At 48.6% G+C, this 15530-nt stretch overlaps 6 protein-coding genes and 1 pseudogene across 6 annotated transcripts; 5 read left to right on the plus strand and 2 right to left on the minus strand.

The window, feature by feature from the left end:
• Positions 1 to 141: 141 nt before the first annotated feature.
• CNF00970 (cytochrome c heme lyase (cchl), putative) lies at positions 142 to 1249 on the plus strand. The gene is made up of 2 exons (XM_571507.2): positions 142 to 798; positions 861 to 1249. The coding sequence occupies exons 1-2, from the start codon at positions 185 to 187 to the stop codon at positions 1090 to 1092; spliced, it is 846 nt and encodes a 281-aa protein (XP_571507.1). The 5' UTR covers positions 142 to 184; the 3' UTR covers positions 1093 to 1249.
• Positions 1250 to 1273: 24 nt separating this feature from the next.
• On the minus strand, positions 1274 to 3732 carry CNF00980 (expressed protein). Its single transcript, XM_571573.1, has 7 exons — positions 3454 to 3732; positions 3238 to 3336; positions 2977 to 3156; positions 2380 to 2920; positions 2122 to 2323; positions 1599 to 2016; positions 1274 to 1539 (listed from the first exon to the last, which is right to left on the minus strand). Exons 1-7 carry the CDS (start codon positions 3682 to 3684, stop codon positions 1474 to 1476), a joined length of 1737 nt encoding a protein of 578 aa, XP_571573.1. The 5' UTR covers positions 3685 to 3732; the 3' UTR covers positions 1274 to 1473.
• A 1742-nt stretch (positions 3733 to 5474) lies between these two features.
• CNF00990 (hypothetical protein) lies at positions 5475 to 7425 on the plus strand. Its single transcript, XM_571540.2, has 4 exons — positions 5475 to 6228; positions 6341 to 6425; positions 6483 to 6570; positions 6640 to 7425. Exons 1-4 carry the CDS (start codon positions 5802 to 5804, stop codon positions 7387 to 7389), a joined length of 1350 nt encoding a protein of 449 aa, XP_571540.1. The 5' UTR covers positions 5475 to 5801; the 3' UTR covers positions 7390 to 7425.
• A 151-nt stretch (positions 7426 to 7576) lies between these two features.
• On the plus strand, positions 7577 to 10087 carry CNF01000 (endopeptidase, putative). Its single transcript, XM_571542.2, has 7 exons — positions 7577 to 7890; positions 8102 to 8152; positions 8206 to 8256; positions 8351 to 8541; positions 8600 to 8822; positions 8885 to 9295; positions 9363 to 10087. Exons 1-7 carry the CDS (start codon positions 7613 to 7615, stop codon positions 9631 to 9633), a joined length of 1476 nt encoding a protein of 491 aa, XP_571542.1. The 5' UTR covers positions 7577 to 7612; the 3' UTR covers positions 9634 to 10087.
• Positions 10088 to 10415: 328 nt separating this feature from the next.
• On the plus strand, positions 10416 to 13474 carry CNF01010 (annotated as a pseudogene).
• A 64-nt stretch (positions 13475 to 13538) lies between these two features.
• CNF01020 (expressed protein) lies at positions 13539 to 14499 on the plus strand. The gene is made up of 3 exons (XM_571544.2): positions 13539 to 13727; positions 13809 to 14019; positions 14132 to 14499. The coding sequence occupies exons 1-3, from the start codon at positions 13613 to 13615 to the stop codon at positions 14331 to 14333; spliced, it is 528 nt and encodes a 175-aa protein (XP_571544.1). The 5' UTR covers positions 13539 to 13612; the 3' UTR covers positions 14334 to 14499.
• Positions 14468 to 15468, minus strand: CNF01030 (hypothetical protein). Its single transcript, XM_024657342.1, has 2 exons — positions 14746 to 15468; positions 14468 to 14670 (listed from the first exon to the last, which is right to left on the minus strand). Exon 1 carries the CDS (start codon positions 15211 to 15213, stop codon positions 14899 to 14901), a length of 315 nt encoding a protein of 104 aa, XP_024513133.1. The 5' UTR covers positions 15214 to 15468; the 3' UTR covers positions 14468 to 14670; positions 14746 to 14898.
• Positions 15469 to 15530: the final 62 nt, after the last annotated feature.

Consider the following 15530-nt stretch of genomic DNA (forward strand, 5'->3'; position numbering starts at 1 on the left):
TCTTTGTTTTCACTTCGTGACTTGGTCGTTTCTTGTTTGGCGCGAGGTGGAGGTGAGAAGGCAGGTTACGTAACGCGGCCATTGACCAACGAGAAGCATTATAATTTCTGAATGTCATGAACAACAACTTTGTCTTCATTTCCCATCTCCGTCTTGATCTTCTCTGACGAAAAATAATCTCATAATGAAGTGGAACATCGGTTCTTCCTCTGCTTCTCTGCAGGTCCCTGTGGACCACACCTCAGCCACATCTATCCCATCAGACCACCCTCCCATCCCCTCTTCCTCGTCTTCCCGTCCCCCCGCTCAGTGCCCTATGCACCAAGCCGACGTCTCCCCCCCTCCAGCCGCCGCAAACGCCCCTGCAAAGTGCCCTATCCAGCACGATGCTCTCGATCCCACGACTCACATGCCCGTGAACCTCTCACTCTCCCGCCAACCTGACCAAAAACTCGACCTCCCTACGGAACGTACTGCCTCCACCATCCCCCGTCCTTCCTCTGCCCCTGGCGGTGAAGCTTATGGGACAGGCAACACATGGGACTACCCATCCCCCCAGCAGTTCTACAATGCCCTCGTAAGGAAAGGATGGGAAACTCCTGAGGATAGTGTAGAAGTCATGGTGGCAATTCACAACTTCTTGAATGAGAGGGCTTGGGATGAGGTTATGAAGTGGGAAAAGAGGTTGCCTGGCGGAGATCAGTCGCAGCTGTCGAGGTTCCAAGGTAGACCGGGAGAGTTGAGCCCCAAGGCGAGGTTCCACCTTTGGGCGGGCAAGTTGTTCCCTTCTAAATTCAAGTATGTCGTTTCCTCTTCATTTAACTCCTAAAATTTCCATGCTCATAAACGTTGTGTAACAGCACCGAACCTCCTTTCGATAGACACGATTGGGTGGTTACCCGCCGCTCGCCTTCTTCACCTCAGGAAACCGTAACCGCCCGATACGTTATCGATTACTACTCTGCACCCCCAGACGAAGACGGAAACCCCGTCTTTTCCTTAGATGTGCGCCCAGCGCTGGATAGTTTGGAGGCTATCAAGCAGAGGATCAGTGTAGGTGTTGAGGAGTGGTTGAGAGGCGATGTGGATTAGATTGGGGGTTTAACTGCGTTGTATAATCTTTTTTACCTGTGTTTTAATCAAAAAGTACAGCGGACTTGTAATCCTTCGTACACGCACGGCGAATAGTCGTTGTCATAGATGAGTTTTAAGATCGTTTTTGATAGACTTTCAATGCACACATCTCCCTCACCAGGATCTCTCAACTTTTAAAGGAGCGAAACGATGTTACATGCCGTGTATACAGGGGACGAATATCGCATCTATGATGGTTCAATAACGTGCGGAGAGAAAAAGTCTAAACTTTGAAACAAGCAAAATAATCTACAGTAATATCAACCGAAAGCAGACGAGACAACATGAGGTAACAAATGAAAAAGATGAAAGATCTAAAGGAAAGATGGGGAAAATGGTTTAACTCTGCCAATACCAGACTGGACCGTTAGGTGAGTGTTCCTCCTTGTTCGCATCAGTCCAAATCTGCATACCCATTGTCAGCGATACTGTCAAACCATTCCGTATCGCAAGGAAAAACTCACCCCAAAGAATCCCCTCCTACTCCCCCTTCCTCCAACCTGTACGCCTTCCAATCTCCATCTATCCTCTCCCGCATATCTAATCACCAACGTCCACCTCACTTCTGGCGGATCATCCGCCGTCAGTTGCACCACCCCTCTAACGGAACTCAACGGCGCCGCATCGGGGGTTACACTCTTACTCTGCAAACTTGTCCCTATGAAATGAATCGGGGGCAAACGCGAGTTGCGTGTGGTAGGAAGGTGGGTGGTGAGCGGAGGGAGAGTGGTGGAAGGAGAAGCGGGAGAAGGGTAGTCGAGCTCGAGATTGAGACGCATGAGGTCGCCAACGGCTTCGTGGTAATGTGTAAGGTCTAGCTGGGCGACCCGGCCGCGCATAAGGATGAGTCGCGGTTCGTTGAGAGCGATCCAGTCAGTATAACTATTATGCCAAGTGGGTCAGATCAGCTTCTTTGTTTTTTCCTTGACAGTTAAATCGAAACGAGGAGTGCATAGAGGGGAAAGGACGGAGAGAAGTAAGACATACTCGAGGAAAGCGTAAGAACCACACCAACTACCCTGGACACCCGCCCAATCCCATACATCACCATCTGCGACGCCGAGCGGGTGCTCAATATGTGAGAACCCCCAACCACGCGTGGGCTCGACACCGAATGATTGAGGCATGATCGAATCGTGCCAGTGATCACTGATATCTGGATTATGGACGATCTCTTGAGCATTCGACACTGGTGAATACTCAATCAATTTATTTCCAGACGTGCAGAAAGCGTTTTCGACTCACTCATAACAGATCCAAGAGCGTCGACTAGTACCCAATCGACCTTACCGTCAGGCGTAAATGGGCCCCAGTCATTCATCTCTGTAAAGTTCTTTTGAGAATAAACCAACTCTCTCATGAAACCCCTCCATTCCCTGTCTTGCTCATCATTTTCATCATACCTAGGTGGCAGGAGAGTATGCAGCTTGGCAAGTTTTGGATGGGTGCAGACTTGGACCTTGAAGCGGACGGAGTGAAATGACAGGGTGGGATTCGTAGCGGCATCGTCGTTGATGTTGGAGGAAGAACTACCGCGAGGGCGGAGACGCTTTGTTGGCGGAGGGGAGGAAGGGAGGATTCGGTAATGATGGTACAAATGTGAGAAACAAGGAGAAGAGAGTAGGTAAGACAGAACGGAAGGGTTGAGAGCAGGTTTGGAAGAGTAGAAACGATGGAAAATGTCTGCCTCTAAACATGAGGTGTCATTGCCAAGTCCTGTAGATGCGGCTGGTAGGTCCATGTACATGTCTAGAAGAGTGTCGCAGATTCGATCGAGATGCTGGGCCTGATGAAACAAGTCAGTCCGGCACATGTTCAAATCACAGTGTTTGGATGACTTACAGCAAGCTCCCAACGGTCAACATGCCATTCTCTAAGCACTCTAATAATAAATTCTCTATCCTGCAACCGCTTTCGCCAATCGATCTCTGCAGTTGTGCGACTTTTGATGAAAGCAGACGCCTGTCTAGGATCATCATAAATTTCTAGATATATATCTCTCCAGATGGCTTGATCTGGGCACTATTCCGTAAGAGACGAGATCCCCCAGCGTCAGCATATTTTGAGACCGGGAAAGAAAAAAATGGATTTGAATGAGCATACTTTGTAGATATGAGCTCGCAGCTTACGGCATGTAGCTGCCAAGTTGGCCAAGCAGACGACGTTTCGACCACCGAAAGTTGACAGTATCCTCTGTATCAGCTATTATACAAAACAAAGGTATCAGCCATCATAGCAAGGTACATTGTCGGACCGAGATTTGCACAGGCGCTCCAATGGCACTGAAGAAAAGCGACGATAAGAGCACTAAAAACGCACCTCTGGGCAAAGACTCAAGAACGGCGACTGGGCTTGTGGGTGTACATAAGCATCCTCATCAATCTCCATACGTTCCGTGAAGTTGCAAAAATCAGTGTCCTTCCCATCCTCGGGCTCGCTCTCGCCCGAGTCTTCTGGAGATCTAAGATGGTAATAGGTGGAGCGATGGCATTGTGGTAATGGGGAGTGCGGCGGTGTGTATGGTGGGGTGTGAGCTGCTATATAGACCATGGTATTTGGTGGGCAGATGAAAAGTGAGGTGAAGAATGAGGAGGCAGGATGTAGCTGTGGAGCTGCTATACGACTCTCTGCATGTTTATATATATATATGTACAACCTTTTTGCGTGTGACACTGCAGCAAAAACGTATCTGTTTTGGTATTCAAGATTAACCCGACGGGATAAGGGCCAGGCACCATAACGGGCACCCTCGCATGCCGGGGATGTCCGCTCGGGAAGACTCGTCCCTACATACACTAGGATATTGGCTACGAGTCCTCCTGGGGTGCTGGGTGAAGTGACTAACGTTCCATTTTTTTCGTCCGTCCGGTATTCGGCCGCTTTGCATATTCGCTGGATGCTCTTGTGAGTTCAGTTGTTGCTTTGCTTCTTTTGAGCTGATAGAAATAGTCGGTACTAACGACGACAACCTCGAGCTCCATGCAATTGTTTTGGATGGTGGTGTTGGTGTCCCTGCATTTTATCTGATCTGGGAGACGAAGAGAGCAATTTGCGAGGCTGCAGTGAGTTGATTTTAACTGGCTTGTTCCTTCTAATCTCATTTGGTGAGCAGCGAACGCAGGCTTTGGTTTCCTTCCTTACAGAAGTCCGCCGAGTGTCGCAATAACGCCCCAAAATTATCCATTTGGATAAGGATTGGGCGGAGATCAATGCCGCCATCCAATGTTTCCCAGACGTCAAAATGCTTTTGTGCTTGCGGCATGTGAGGGGTACGTATTCATTATATTTACGGTGAGAGGAGATCTAACGATGCATTATAGAGGCACTACGCGAATGTACGACCTTCATGACTCCCATCGATATTTCGACTTCATACGGCCGAATTTCGTTTCGTACACGAATGCCAATCCCACATCAACAGCGGACTTTGTCCGGCCCATGCCACCGAACAAGCATCCCCAAGTTGATCAAGTGATATTCCCCGTTTCAGCGGCACAGGCGTACCGAATTTTGCGTTGGCGATCAACTGAGATCATTGCAAGAACAGGAACTGTCAGCCAATGCTGAGAAAGCTGTCTCGACATTGATCTTCGAAACCCAGAAGCCGTGCTATTGTCCAGTCGCCAGAAGAAGAGTTTGAAGAACTCGAGATTGTCCAAGAACGAATCCTAACTGATGAACAGCTTCTCTCGGCAATGGGCCCACGCCCCAACCAAGATATCCGAGATGTACCAAGACCTTTCGATAGCAGCTGCACAACAAGCAAAAGGTCAGGAGCTAAAGCTTGCGGAATATTTGAGAAAACAAGCCGAGGGCCAATTCCGTTTACGAGATAAAATCAAACACGCCGTGCAAACAGCGAATGGAAGTAAACCGATCTCCCAACCTGAGCAGAGACGCGGTTCTCAGCGCATCCCATTCTTCAATGCTTTTCTCTCTCTGTCCCTTTTCAAGAAGCCAAAGCTTGTTGAAGAGTCACCAGAGTGTGAAAGGACTACCGTGTAGATGATGTTTCTTTTCTAGTGTCTATGTATGTATTAATGGTAATGATAAACTTTGGGCTTATGTATGTTGATTGCTTGTTTGCATTTTACTGATTAAAGCAGGCGCCTGATCGAAGCCCAACTGAATTTCAACTGCGGCATTCTGACTTCTAAAATGTGGATTACTTCCCCGATAAGTCACCTCAGACAGGACCTCTTTCCCCAAGAATTCGTGCCTAATTGCAACTATTCTTTTTGGCATGCCTATTCTGAGGCGGGGGTGGAGAACTTCCTCAATCCTCATGGCGTCTCACACACATTCAACTTTTCACACCATTGTATCGTTTTCCTTGCATTCCAATCTGATTCTACTGACTGTATGTCCGCCGTTTCGGGCGTATGCCCTTTTGACAAGCATTCGCATTCAGAGTCTATCCGATTACGCACATCACGCTTGACGAGGACACGACTTTTACCGACGACGGACGGATAACGAAGTCGATCAATCAAACACTCTTCAGATTTTATATCCACACATGTTGTTCGCTCCGCTTATCATCATTCATTATTAACCACGACAGAAGCGTTTCTTATTCCATCTACGTTATTCTCAACTTTCAAACCTCCAAATCCCAATTCACTCACATCATCTTCCGCTCTCTTGCCTCCCCTCTCTCTGCATTCATGCCCACTATGGCGTCACCGGCCAAACAGGCCACACCCAAGTTTGCCATAACCCCTATCAAAACTGCTGTCCAGCCTTGTGTATCCGTGATAAATCCCATAGCCAACTTGAGCCCGCGAGGCAAAGGGGAGGATGAGCCCGGGCCTTCGAGGTTGCTGAGATATACAAATAAGCATAATGATACGGGTGGAGAAGGAGATCGACGTCTCTCTGAGGCAGACGCAGATGTGGGAGTGGAAAATACCATTGGCGGCGGAAAAGAGCAATACAAGGAGGAAAAGACGAGACGATCACCAGTCAAGATGTTATCAGCCCATACCCCTCTCAAAGGCCCTGAAACGGTTCTGTGCACGATAGTAGGTATACCGGAAATTGGCCGTGCGAATGGTCATGAGTTGAGGGGGTTGGAAAAGGGGTTGGACAGGAGTGAGTTCTTTTCTTTTTTCTTTTCCTCCTCCCTCATCTCTTCTATTTGTAGTACAACTGTCTACGTTGTAACGTAATGGGTGATGTAGGAGGATGCTGATGTAGGAAACAGTGTACGCTAGTCACGATAGAGCGGCGGCTGAACGAAAGAAGCCTTTAACGCAAACACCAAAAAGGAGAAATGCTCAAAGAGAGAGGTACGCCGTGTGCTTATACAGGACTCGACCCAGCTCTTTGCTCATTCCGATCTGTAGGACAGGAATGAGGCCCATATCGTCAAGTACGTTTGATACGGTAGAAAGAAGGACCGGTGGAGATGATTGGGATGATGTTTTCACAGAGGTGTGTGTGTTTTTTTTTTCGGCGCGACTGAACAAATTAACTGTCTTTAAATGGTGTTATACATAGCAGATAGTTACACCCTCGACTACAATGGGACATACAAGTACTTGCACGTCTCGCTTATTTCAGTACAGCAATTTTGATGCTCTTTCCGAATGCGATTTTTCGTCGAGTCTTTCCAACGCACTATCCACATCGTCCACGTCACCTCGAAATCACTTGGTTGTCAGAAAGAACCTATCATTTCCGTTTGATGCGTTTACGGACGAAGATAAAGTGGACGAGGAGGTGGAGGTGGAGGAAGTGGAGGAGAGAGTGACCGCAAGAATCGAAGATCAAGAAAGCAAAGGGGAAGAAGAGAGTAGTGAGATGTGTAGCAAGATAGATGACCTTTCCGCAAGGATACAAGCGATGATCATTCAAGGCCTGTCCGCTCTGCACGCCCCATTACCTGGTATTGACCCCGATCCCGACGTCGGTCTTGCCCGTCGGGCTGCGCATTCACATCCGCATGCGCATGAGCAGGCGCAAGTGCCAGAAGATGAAAGAGAAGAAGATGTATCGCAAAAGTGGATTCGAAATTTGTCCGAGGAAGAAGATCTATCGTGGGAAGAGCTGAATTTGCGTTTGAGAGATAATAATAGCAGTCATAGCCGGCGGCAGAGATCTGGACGGAAAAATAAGAAGAGAGATAGGCAGCATCGAAAGCCTACATTTACCGGGGAACGGGGTGACGGAGGGAGTGAGCTGCAGACTCATGTTGTTCGATGCAGAAGTGGCAGTGTGCTTGTGCATGGTATGGATGTGCTTGTGCTGTGAGCTGTGTAAAATAACTGTTGTATGCATATATATTATTACGAAAGTGACGCATGCCGGAAATACAGGCCAGGAAATGACCGGAGAGGATAGATGCTGCGCGGTACCTGATTAATTATGCGCAGTGGTGTCTGCGTCATTCCAATTGCCGGATCCTCGGCCCACAGTATTTATGACTTCTCCGGTCCTCGTTTTTTTTTCTTCTTCACTCGCCTCTATCATCACAATGCACTACCTCGCCGCCGCCCTTCCACTTCTCACACTCGCCCTCGCCGCGCCCAGCAACCGCCCGAGCGTGCCCCTCACACCCCTCAACTCTAGACAATACTCGGATGACCTCGTCGAACGCCAGTCATGGCTGCTCGATCAAGCCAAAGGCCTCCGGAGCAAGTACGCTCCTCATCTCGGTGAGAGAGGACAAGAGCTTCGTAGGAGAGATATAATAGACGAGGGTATCATGAGACGGAAGCGGGCGAACCAGAAAAGAGCTACGGGGACCGTTTCGTAAGTTATAGTTTTTGACCTTGTTTTTTTTGTGTTTGGCTGCGGCTGCGGAGGCGGCAATTCATTTTCTGCTTTACAAGCCGTGCTGGCTTAAAAATTGCCACCGACCACTTAAGCATGGATGGACAGATTACCTGTGCACCGAGAACACCTGGGTGCCAGGCGTAGAGGAGTGGAATCACCTAACGGAAGAGCTGACAGCAGGACATAGCCTTACCGATGTGGGTCTCGATGCTTCGTACGCTGGACAGGTGTCGATCGGGTGCGTCTTCATTCCTCATTCCGCCATGCATTCACCGCTGACGCTCTCCGCAGCACACCGGCACAGGATTTTCTTGTGATCATGGACAGCGGCTCCTCTGATCTGTGCGTTTTCCCCTTGTTTGCGCATTGAGACTCGCTCAGGGTCTCTTGCTTGGCATTTTGCATTGGCTGACGATCCGGCCGCCGGTATTTCTAGCTGGGTTGCTGGTTCTACATGTACAGACAGCTTTTGCAGTCAAATAACCACCTTTGACACCAGTGCCTCGTCTTCGTTCACCACCAGCAATGAGGCGTTCAACATTACCTATGGATCGGGCGACGCCGACGGGACTCTTGGCACGGACACTGTCTCGATGGCCGGCTTCACCGTTTCTGACCAGACTTTCGGTATGTTTTCTTGTCGTCTGCAATGCCGACAAGCACCGGCTGACTTTTGAATGCATAGGCGTCGTCACTTCTACATCCGCTGATTTGATCAGTTACCCTCTTTCCGGTCTTATGGGCTTAGCATGGAAGTCGATTGCTTCTTCCGGCGCGACTCCCTTCTGGCAAGCTCTTGCCGCCTCTGGTGACTGGGATTCCCCTGAAATGGGTGTTTACCTGAAGAGATACAGGGGTGACAGCACTGCGAGCCAGATCGAGACTGATGGCGGAGAGATCCTCTTTGGGTGAGTGCATCGTCGTATCATGACGATCACGAGCAAAGGACAGAATTGATGAACGTTTATAGTGGGCTTAATACGAGTTTGTATAATGGTAGTGTCAACTACATCTCCATCGACGAATCCGACGAAGATTATTGGAGAATTCCTCTCGAGGCTATGGTCATCCAGGGCAACTCTGTCTCCATTGCCTCCTCTTCCGGCGGCAGCAACCCTTCTTGTGCTATCGACACTGGAACTACCCTCATTGGTGTCCCCTCCCAGACCGCTTACAACATCTATTCTCAAATTGAGGGTGCCGAGGCGCTTTCTGAGTCTACTGGTTATGAGGGTTACTACCAGTACCCATGTGACACTGACGTGACCGTATCTCTCCAATTCGGCGGCATGTCTTATAGCATCTCCAATGCCGACATGAACCTCGGCTCTTTCACTAGGGATACTTCAATGTGTACCGGTGCCTTCTTTGCCATGGACATGTACGTTTTCATTCCCATCTTTCTCTTCCAGTCTGGAACTGTCATCTGACCTTGATCTTTTTACCAGGTCTTCCCGATCTCCCGTCCAATGGATCGTCGGTGCATCCTTCATGAAGAACGTCTACACCTCTTTCCGATACAACCCTGCCGCCATTGGCTTTGCCGAGCTCGTTGGCGGTTCCTCCGTCTCAACCGGCAATTCTTCTAGCTCTACCACTTCTGGCGGTACCTCTGGTTCTAACGGCGGTGGATCTTCTTCCAGTGGCACTATGGAGAAGAGTGTGCAGTTGGGATTGCTCGTCGGTGCTGCGGTTGTTGGCCTTGCCGCAATGATCTAGAGAAAAAGTTGATAAGTATGGGAAGGCGGGGAAATCTAGGTTGGTCGTACCTGTGTATTAAAAGCGAAGACAGTCATAACTGTAGCCATTAAGGGAAGGGAGGGAGAAGTCAACCTGAGTGTGGATATACGAGGACACTCTTGGTTAATTTTTGCCCCTCAAAAAACTAGAAAACCCCTGCGAAAACCATCAAGTGTTGTACATATCACCTCACCGTCTTTTATAACAATAGCAACAGCATTACTTTTACCATTTGGATTATCGGTGGCCGGCCAATAATCAGCCTCATTCATTATATCTTTACATATATTTATCTTGTTGCATTTAGCATTTCCCCGAACGTTGCATTAGGTAATTCATTCGTATGATTGTCCAGATTTTCGATAGCAATTGATAGCAAACGATAACAATTAGTAGCAAAGTGCAAATGCATAGTCACAAATTGCATCCTCGCATTCATGTTTGGCAGTTAATTACAGTGGCGAGATAGTCCGCACGGGTTTTTTGCCCTTTAAAACCATCTTCCATACAAAATTTTAGTTTTTCAAATGAAAATAAGGAAACGGAATCAAAATAAGATTAGCCACGACAGGAAATACTAATAAGGTAAAGAAAATAAGGAAATTGATATTTGAAAACGTACTAATGGGCTTGTCCCAGAATTAGAAACAGTTTCTAAACCCCCATTAGCCCTGTGATGTATTCCATCAGAAACTGATTACAACCAGCTCGGCTCTCCTACGACTTCGCATTCTTGACTTGATCTTTATTCATCCATCATACCCTCTCTGACAATTATCTCTCGGGCTAGGGTCTCAATTCATCCCTCTCCCTTAGGCACCTCCCAGGCGAGGGTCCTGCTCCACGTTATGGAGTTGTTATCGCTATTAGAGAGGGGAAGAAAACCACGAGGGCGAGGTCGAACATGCGACTTTTGCTCAGAAACAAAGATGATAATGGATGCCCAGTTTCTTTCCTGGCCTTGATGTTGTTTACGTGGTGAGGATACTATTTGACATGTAACTCTAAAGATATCAATCCTGAATAACTTCGTTAGATTTCACTCCGGTCGAGAGATCTTGCCAAATTCAAATGCTTCTTTCCCTTCATTCAAAAGTCGTCGCGACTAGTACCCCATCCCTTACTTTGTCGCGCCCCAGAGTAATTATGTACGTCTCAAGTATGGTACGCTCAATGCTAGTGTTCGCCAAGCTCTTAGCTTGCGATATACCCTGCGACGCCTCGACCCATATGTCCCGCAAATGGGGAGCCCAGCTGGCTGAACAGGGCGGAGCGCCAGAGGAGGAGATTTCCAGACATGGTCGGTGGTGTACAAAAGTCATGGAAACAACGTACCTCAGCCACTTCTCACTGAAAGCTATGCGGGTTCTTGCTGGCTCTCCTAGCATTTCTGGAAGGCTTCAGTGGGATGAGGTGTCAGGTATGCGGAGAGGAAGAAAGATGCTTTTTGGTGACTCTACACGTGATGTTCGGAAGAAGAATTCTGGCGATGTCTGCTCAAAGTAATTTGATACGTATGTTCTATCCCGAATATTTCGAAGCGTTGAGAAGCTAATATCAACCTTGCAGATGGCTTGCTGACGTCGGTCGGACTGGTGCTATATGGTGTCCTCATGGCATCTGTCTAGGTTATCACATCATACCCACAGCTGAAGGACGTAACGAACATACGGGAACCGATGGGTGGCTCGTAATACACTACCTTGTAGATTGGCTCGCGAATTACGATAATTGGGAGAAGTATAACAGGTCATCTGCTGTCGAGAAAACTATAGCTTTTAACGTCACTAGATTTAGATATTAGTATCTTTCTCGAGCTCTCGAACAGTGCGGAGAGTTACGCCTCTTATCCACACAAAGAATTGTCAAGCTGTACCACCGTCAAATGAGCACATCACATTTGTGGCTTGCATCGGCATCGATTCTGCGCCAGTTCCTCCACTCATCATCTATCAAGGCGCACAACTGCAAGAAAGTTGGTTCAAGGCGCGGGAGGAGGGCGACGGGGTGGTGTGCCAGCTCGCTATCAACACCGACTCAGGCTGGATCAACAGTTATGTGATGTTGAAATGGCTTGAAGACGCCTTTGATCCTTTTACTCGCGATATTGCTAATGGCGGTCGTGATCGACGTCTATTCATCCATGACGGTGCTGAATCGCACACCAAGGTTGATTTCCTTGAAGCCTGTTGGGCTAGGAACATTGTTGTGATTCTTCTCCCTGCGAAGATGAGCGGCAGATTCCAACCTCTCGACGTCGACTTCTTCAACACCCTCAAGGCAGCGTACCATCGTCAACTGGATGAATACCAGCTTGGTAGCTCCCTTAGAGGGGTGGCCAAAGGGATGTTTTGGGGCTGGCACCAGAGGGCGTGGCGGGAGACGGCGACTGTTGGAATGTGACGAAGAAGAATGATCGAACTGAGGAGGGTGAGGAGGATTAAGGTTAAGGTTCCGAGGCACAGTAAGGAAGTTTTTCATAGACATTCTTTATACGACGCTTTATTCCTTCTTTTCTTCCTCCATGCAAACGTAGAAACTCTAAACATAACCGCTGGCTATACCTGATTTGTAACAGCGACTTCACGACGAATTCGAGGAGCTTGGAGAAAATCGGGCCTGTTTCCACTTGCCCTACCGTCATGGAGATTGAGGAGCGGAGCAAGCGCCGAGCACTCCTCCCCCCCCTCAGGCTGCCGTTGAGGACCCTCTCACCCACCATAACCTCCGCGCTTCGCACGAACAATCCGTAGCCATACTGCTCTTGTTAGACATGCATGCACTTCGGGCCCATCAGACATCTCGTATATTTATGTAGCTGTATATGTATGGGTTGTGATGTAAAACGCTGACGATAATTTATGATGGAATACAGTACGAGTGGTGTGATATGTCCGACGGAGATTGCCGTGAGTCCGAGAATCACGTGAGCACGAGTTATGCACCGATTCTCGTCTTACGAGGGAGTTCTCGTTCGTTATACTGCCTCGCCTACCGAAGGGCATTGGCAACTCGCCCTCGGAGTCCTCTCCTACCTCTCCCACACCCGCCGCCTCGGTATCACGCTCGGAGAGGGGGAGCCTACCAAGGGGACGACCCTTACGTGCTACACGGTACCGATCCGGCCGGTTGTGAAAACACTAGGAGATTCACGACGGGCTACATTACTTACTTCTGCGGCTCGCCTATCAGTTGGTGCTCACGTCGACAACGCACCACGGCTTCTTCAACTATGGAAACTGAGTACATCGCCGCGTCGGAAGCAACCCGTGAGGTCGTGTGGCTTCGCAGTCTCCTTACGGAAATCTACCTCCCGCAGTCCGGTCCCTCAAAGATCCTCATCGATAATCAAGCAGCCATCAGCCTCTCAAAAAACCCTCTGTCCCACGCAGAATCGAAACACATCGATATACGTTATCATGTCATCCGTGAAAGAGTGAAGTCGGGTGAGATCCAAGTCGCCTACGTCCCCACAGCACAGCAGCGTGCGGACGTATTCACGAAGGCACTTGGCGGATCGCGACACGGAGCTGCGCTGCGAGCGCTCCGACTTCGGGCAGTGGAAAACGGGATGAAAATTGAGGACAGTAGTGCGGAGGAGAGTGGCGAAAACTAGATGAAAGCGGCCTACGCGAGATTGGGGGAGCTAGGAATATCTGCTGGGATATGGATTTGACCTGCGGGCGGATTAGGGGGAGTGTCGGAAATGGGCGAAGAAGATTCGACAGCCTTCCACGTCACTAGATTTAGATATTTGTGGTGTGTCACGCGCTGATTATGTAATTTCATCCATCCAAACATTCCAAACTACAAGATTAATAACGCTGTGATAAATGATGACGTCCTAAGAAGAGCCGAGGTGGCTATGACGCATCACTGTTCCTCTCGCCGTGTTGTTTCGTTGCCACCGCATCTCCATATTTCAACAACGAAACAATATAATTAGACTCCAGAAGAAATGTCCAACAAACCCACTTACGCAGCAGTCGTCTCCAGCCCACCCAAGGATACGCATTTCGCCCCTCAGAACGAGGGTGAAGGACCATCAGGATCCTCTGATGCGCCGCCTCCCTGTATGTCCTCCCGGTTCCCCGTGTCCTCTTTTTCTCTTCAAGGGTGGTATGGATTGAGTTACTGACGGCTGGTAACATCAGATGACGGCCACCAACCCAAATCACAACCAACTATCACCCCCCAAAACCAATCCCTTATCCACCAACACCCTAACAACGCCAACGCGGCGGAACAAGGTGGTTTGACGGCTGGCGAATGGGTCCCCCCACCTCCACACGTAGCCAAGAGTAGAGCATTAAGGAGGTTTTGGGGTGCGTTCTTCTGGGGATGGGTTATTTGGATTGTCATTGGGTGAGTGTTTTGGGTCTTTCAAGTTTTCGCCTGGGGGCTTTTCCCTATCGCAAAAATAAGAAATCGATAGAATACTGAGTACTGAGTGACTGACTGCATACTTTGTTCACAGCGCAGTTATTGGAGGAGGTGTAGCAGATGCTGAAAGCAACAGACCCTCGAAACATCAAGACCGCATTGGCGTGCACCAAGAATGGGTGGACGAGGCGACCATCCCTGGTTACGATCTTTGGAATGTTCTAGCCGATTCTTCTTCTCCTGTAGAAATTACGATTGAGGAGGAGACGATTGTGTTTGTCCAGGACCTTGACTGAGAAAGGGCCTTTGTCGCTCCTTGCACGGATTATCCTTCTTTAGATAGCTGCTTGTCGGAAATGATTGTTTGTTGAGCATTTTATTTGCCATGTTGTTCGATTTTAAGTGTAGATTTATGAATACTCTACTATGGGTATGATTCTGGAATGCATTCCGTATACTGATTCTTTCTTTTTTCAATCAAACTGGGAGCAAACAACAAGCGATTTATAACAGTCTCTGGGCAAATGTAACGAGTTATCAAGAAGTACAACGAGCAGCAAGGGCAAAGGGGTATGGATGTTCATAGAAAAATTGGCATCCACAATCCTTTGCACAACAGGGTTTTATGGGTACCTAAGTCAAAGAACGTCCAGTCAGTATCATCCAACAATAAAAACAGAAACAAACGTAGAATCAGGAAAGACTTACCGGCCCATAGTAATAAAAATGAGACCACCTAATCATTAATGCAAGGATCCAAGTTCATATCAGTGTTGCGAGATACTGTTACCCTTGCCGGCCAAAGGAGATATTTTGATCAAGGTTTGGTATCTCATGGGTATTGGCAGTATCCCTCTTGGCCTATATCTGAGGCTTGGGATCCTCAGCCTCTCCGACTCCCTCGCGCTCCTTCTTGGCTTCCGCCCGATCCTTGTCCAAAAGCGCCTTGGCTCTTCCATCAACGTATTCCGCATACTTGCCCCTCAAGATTTTGGCCTGCCAGGCGAGCCACGCTTCAGTTTCTGAGAAATCATTAGGATAATGGTAAACCCGGGGTTTATTCAAGGCAAGACGGCGGTTGGGAGAGTGATCGTTGGTCGGAGGAATGACCGCCCCGAGGGTGAAGGGGAGTAAAAGGATGAGAATAAGGCGGAAGAGGACAGTGGTAGGAAGCATTGTTGTTGGTTTCGAAGCTTGTAGGTCCTCTGTTCATGTTATACATTGAAGAAGTACCCTCCGTGCCCATCACATTTGACGTTCGTCTGCGAAAGGCGTCATAAAGGCCAGATCCAAGTGAGATCTCTAAATGTCATAGATCTGTGTCTTGGACATGTTGACTACTAATTTAAGGCTCATTTAAGTCAATTTAAGGCGCGGGGTTAGGAATCGGGATTCGGCGAGAGGGACGATGAGACAAAGGTGGGCTTCTCAGGCAGGCGGGGCCTTGTTGGAGAGGCAAAGGCTGGTTTTTTATACCGCGCGGTTCTGCATAT

The sequence above is a fragment of the Cryptococcus neoformans genome (assembly GCF_000091045.1).
Source record: "Cryptococcus neoformans var. neoformans JEC21 chromosome 6 sequence".
Classification (NCBI taxonomy): domain Eukaryota; kingdom Fungi; phylum Basidiomycota; class Tremellomycetes; order Tremellales; family Cryptococcaceae; genus Cryptococcus; species Cryptococcus deneoformans.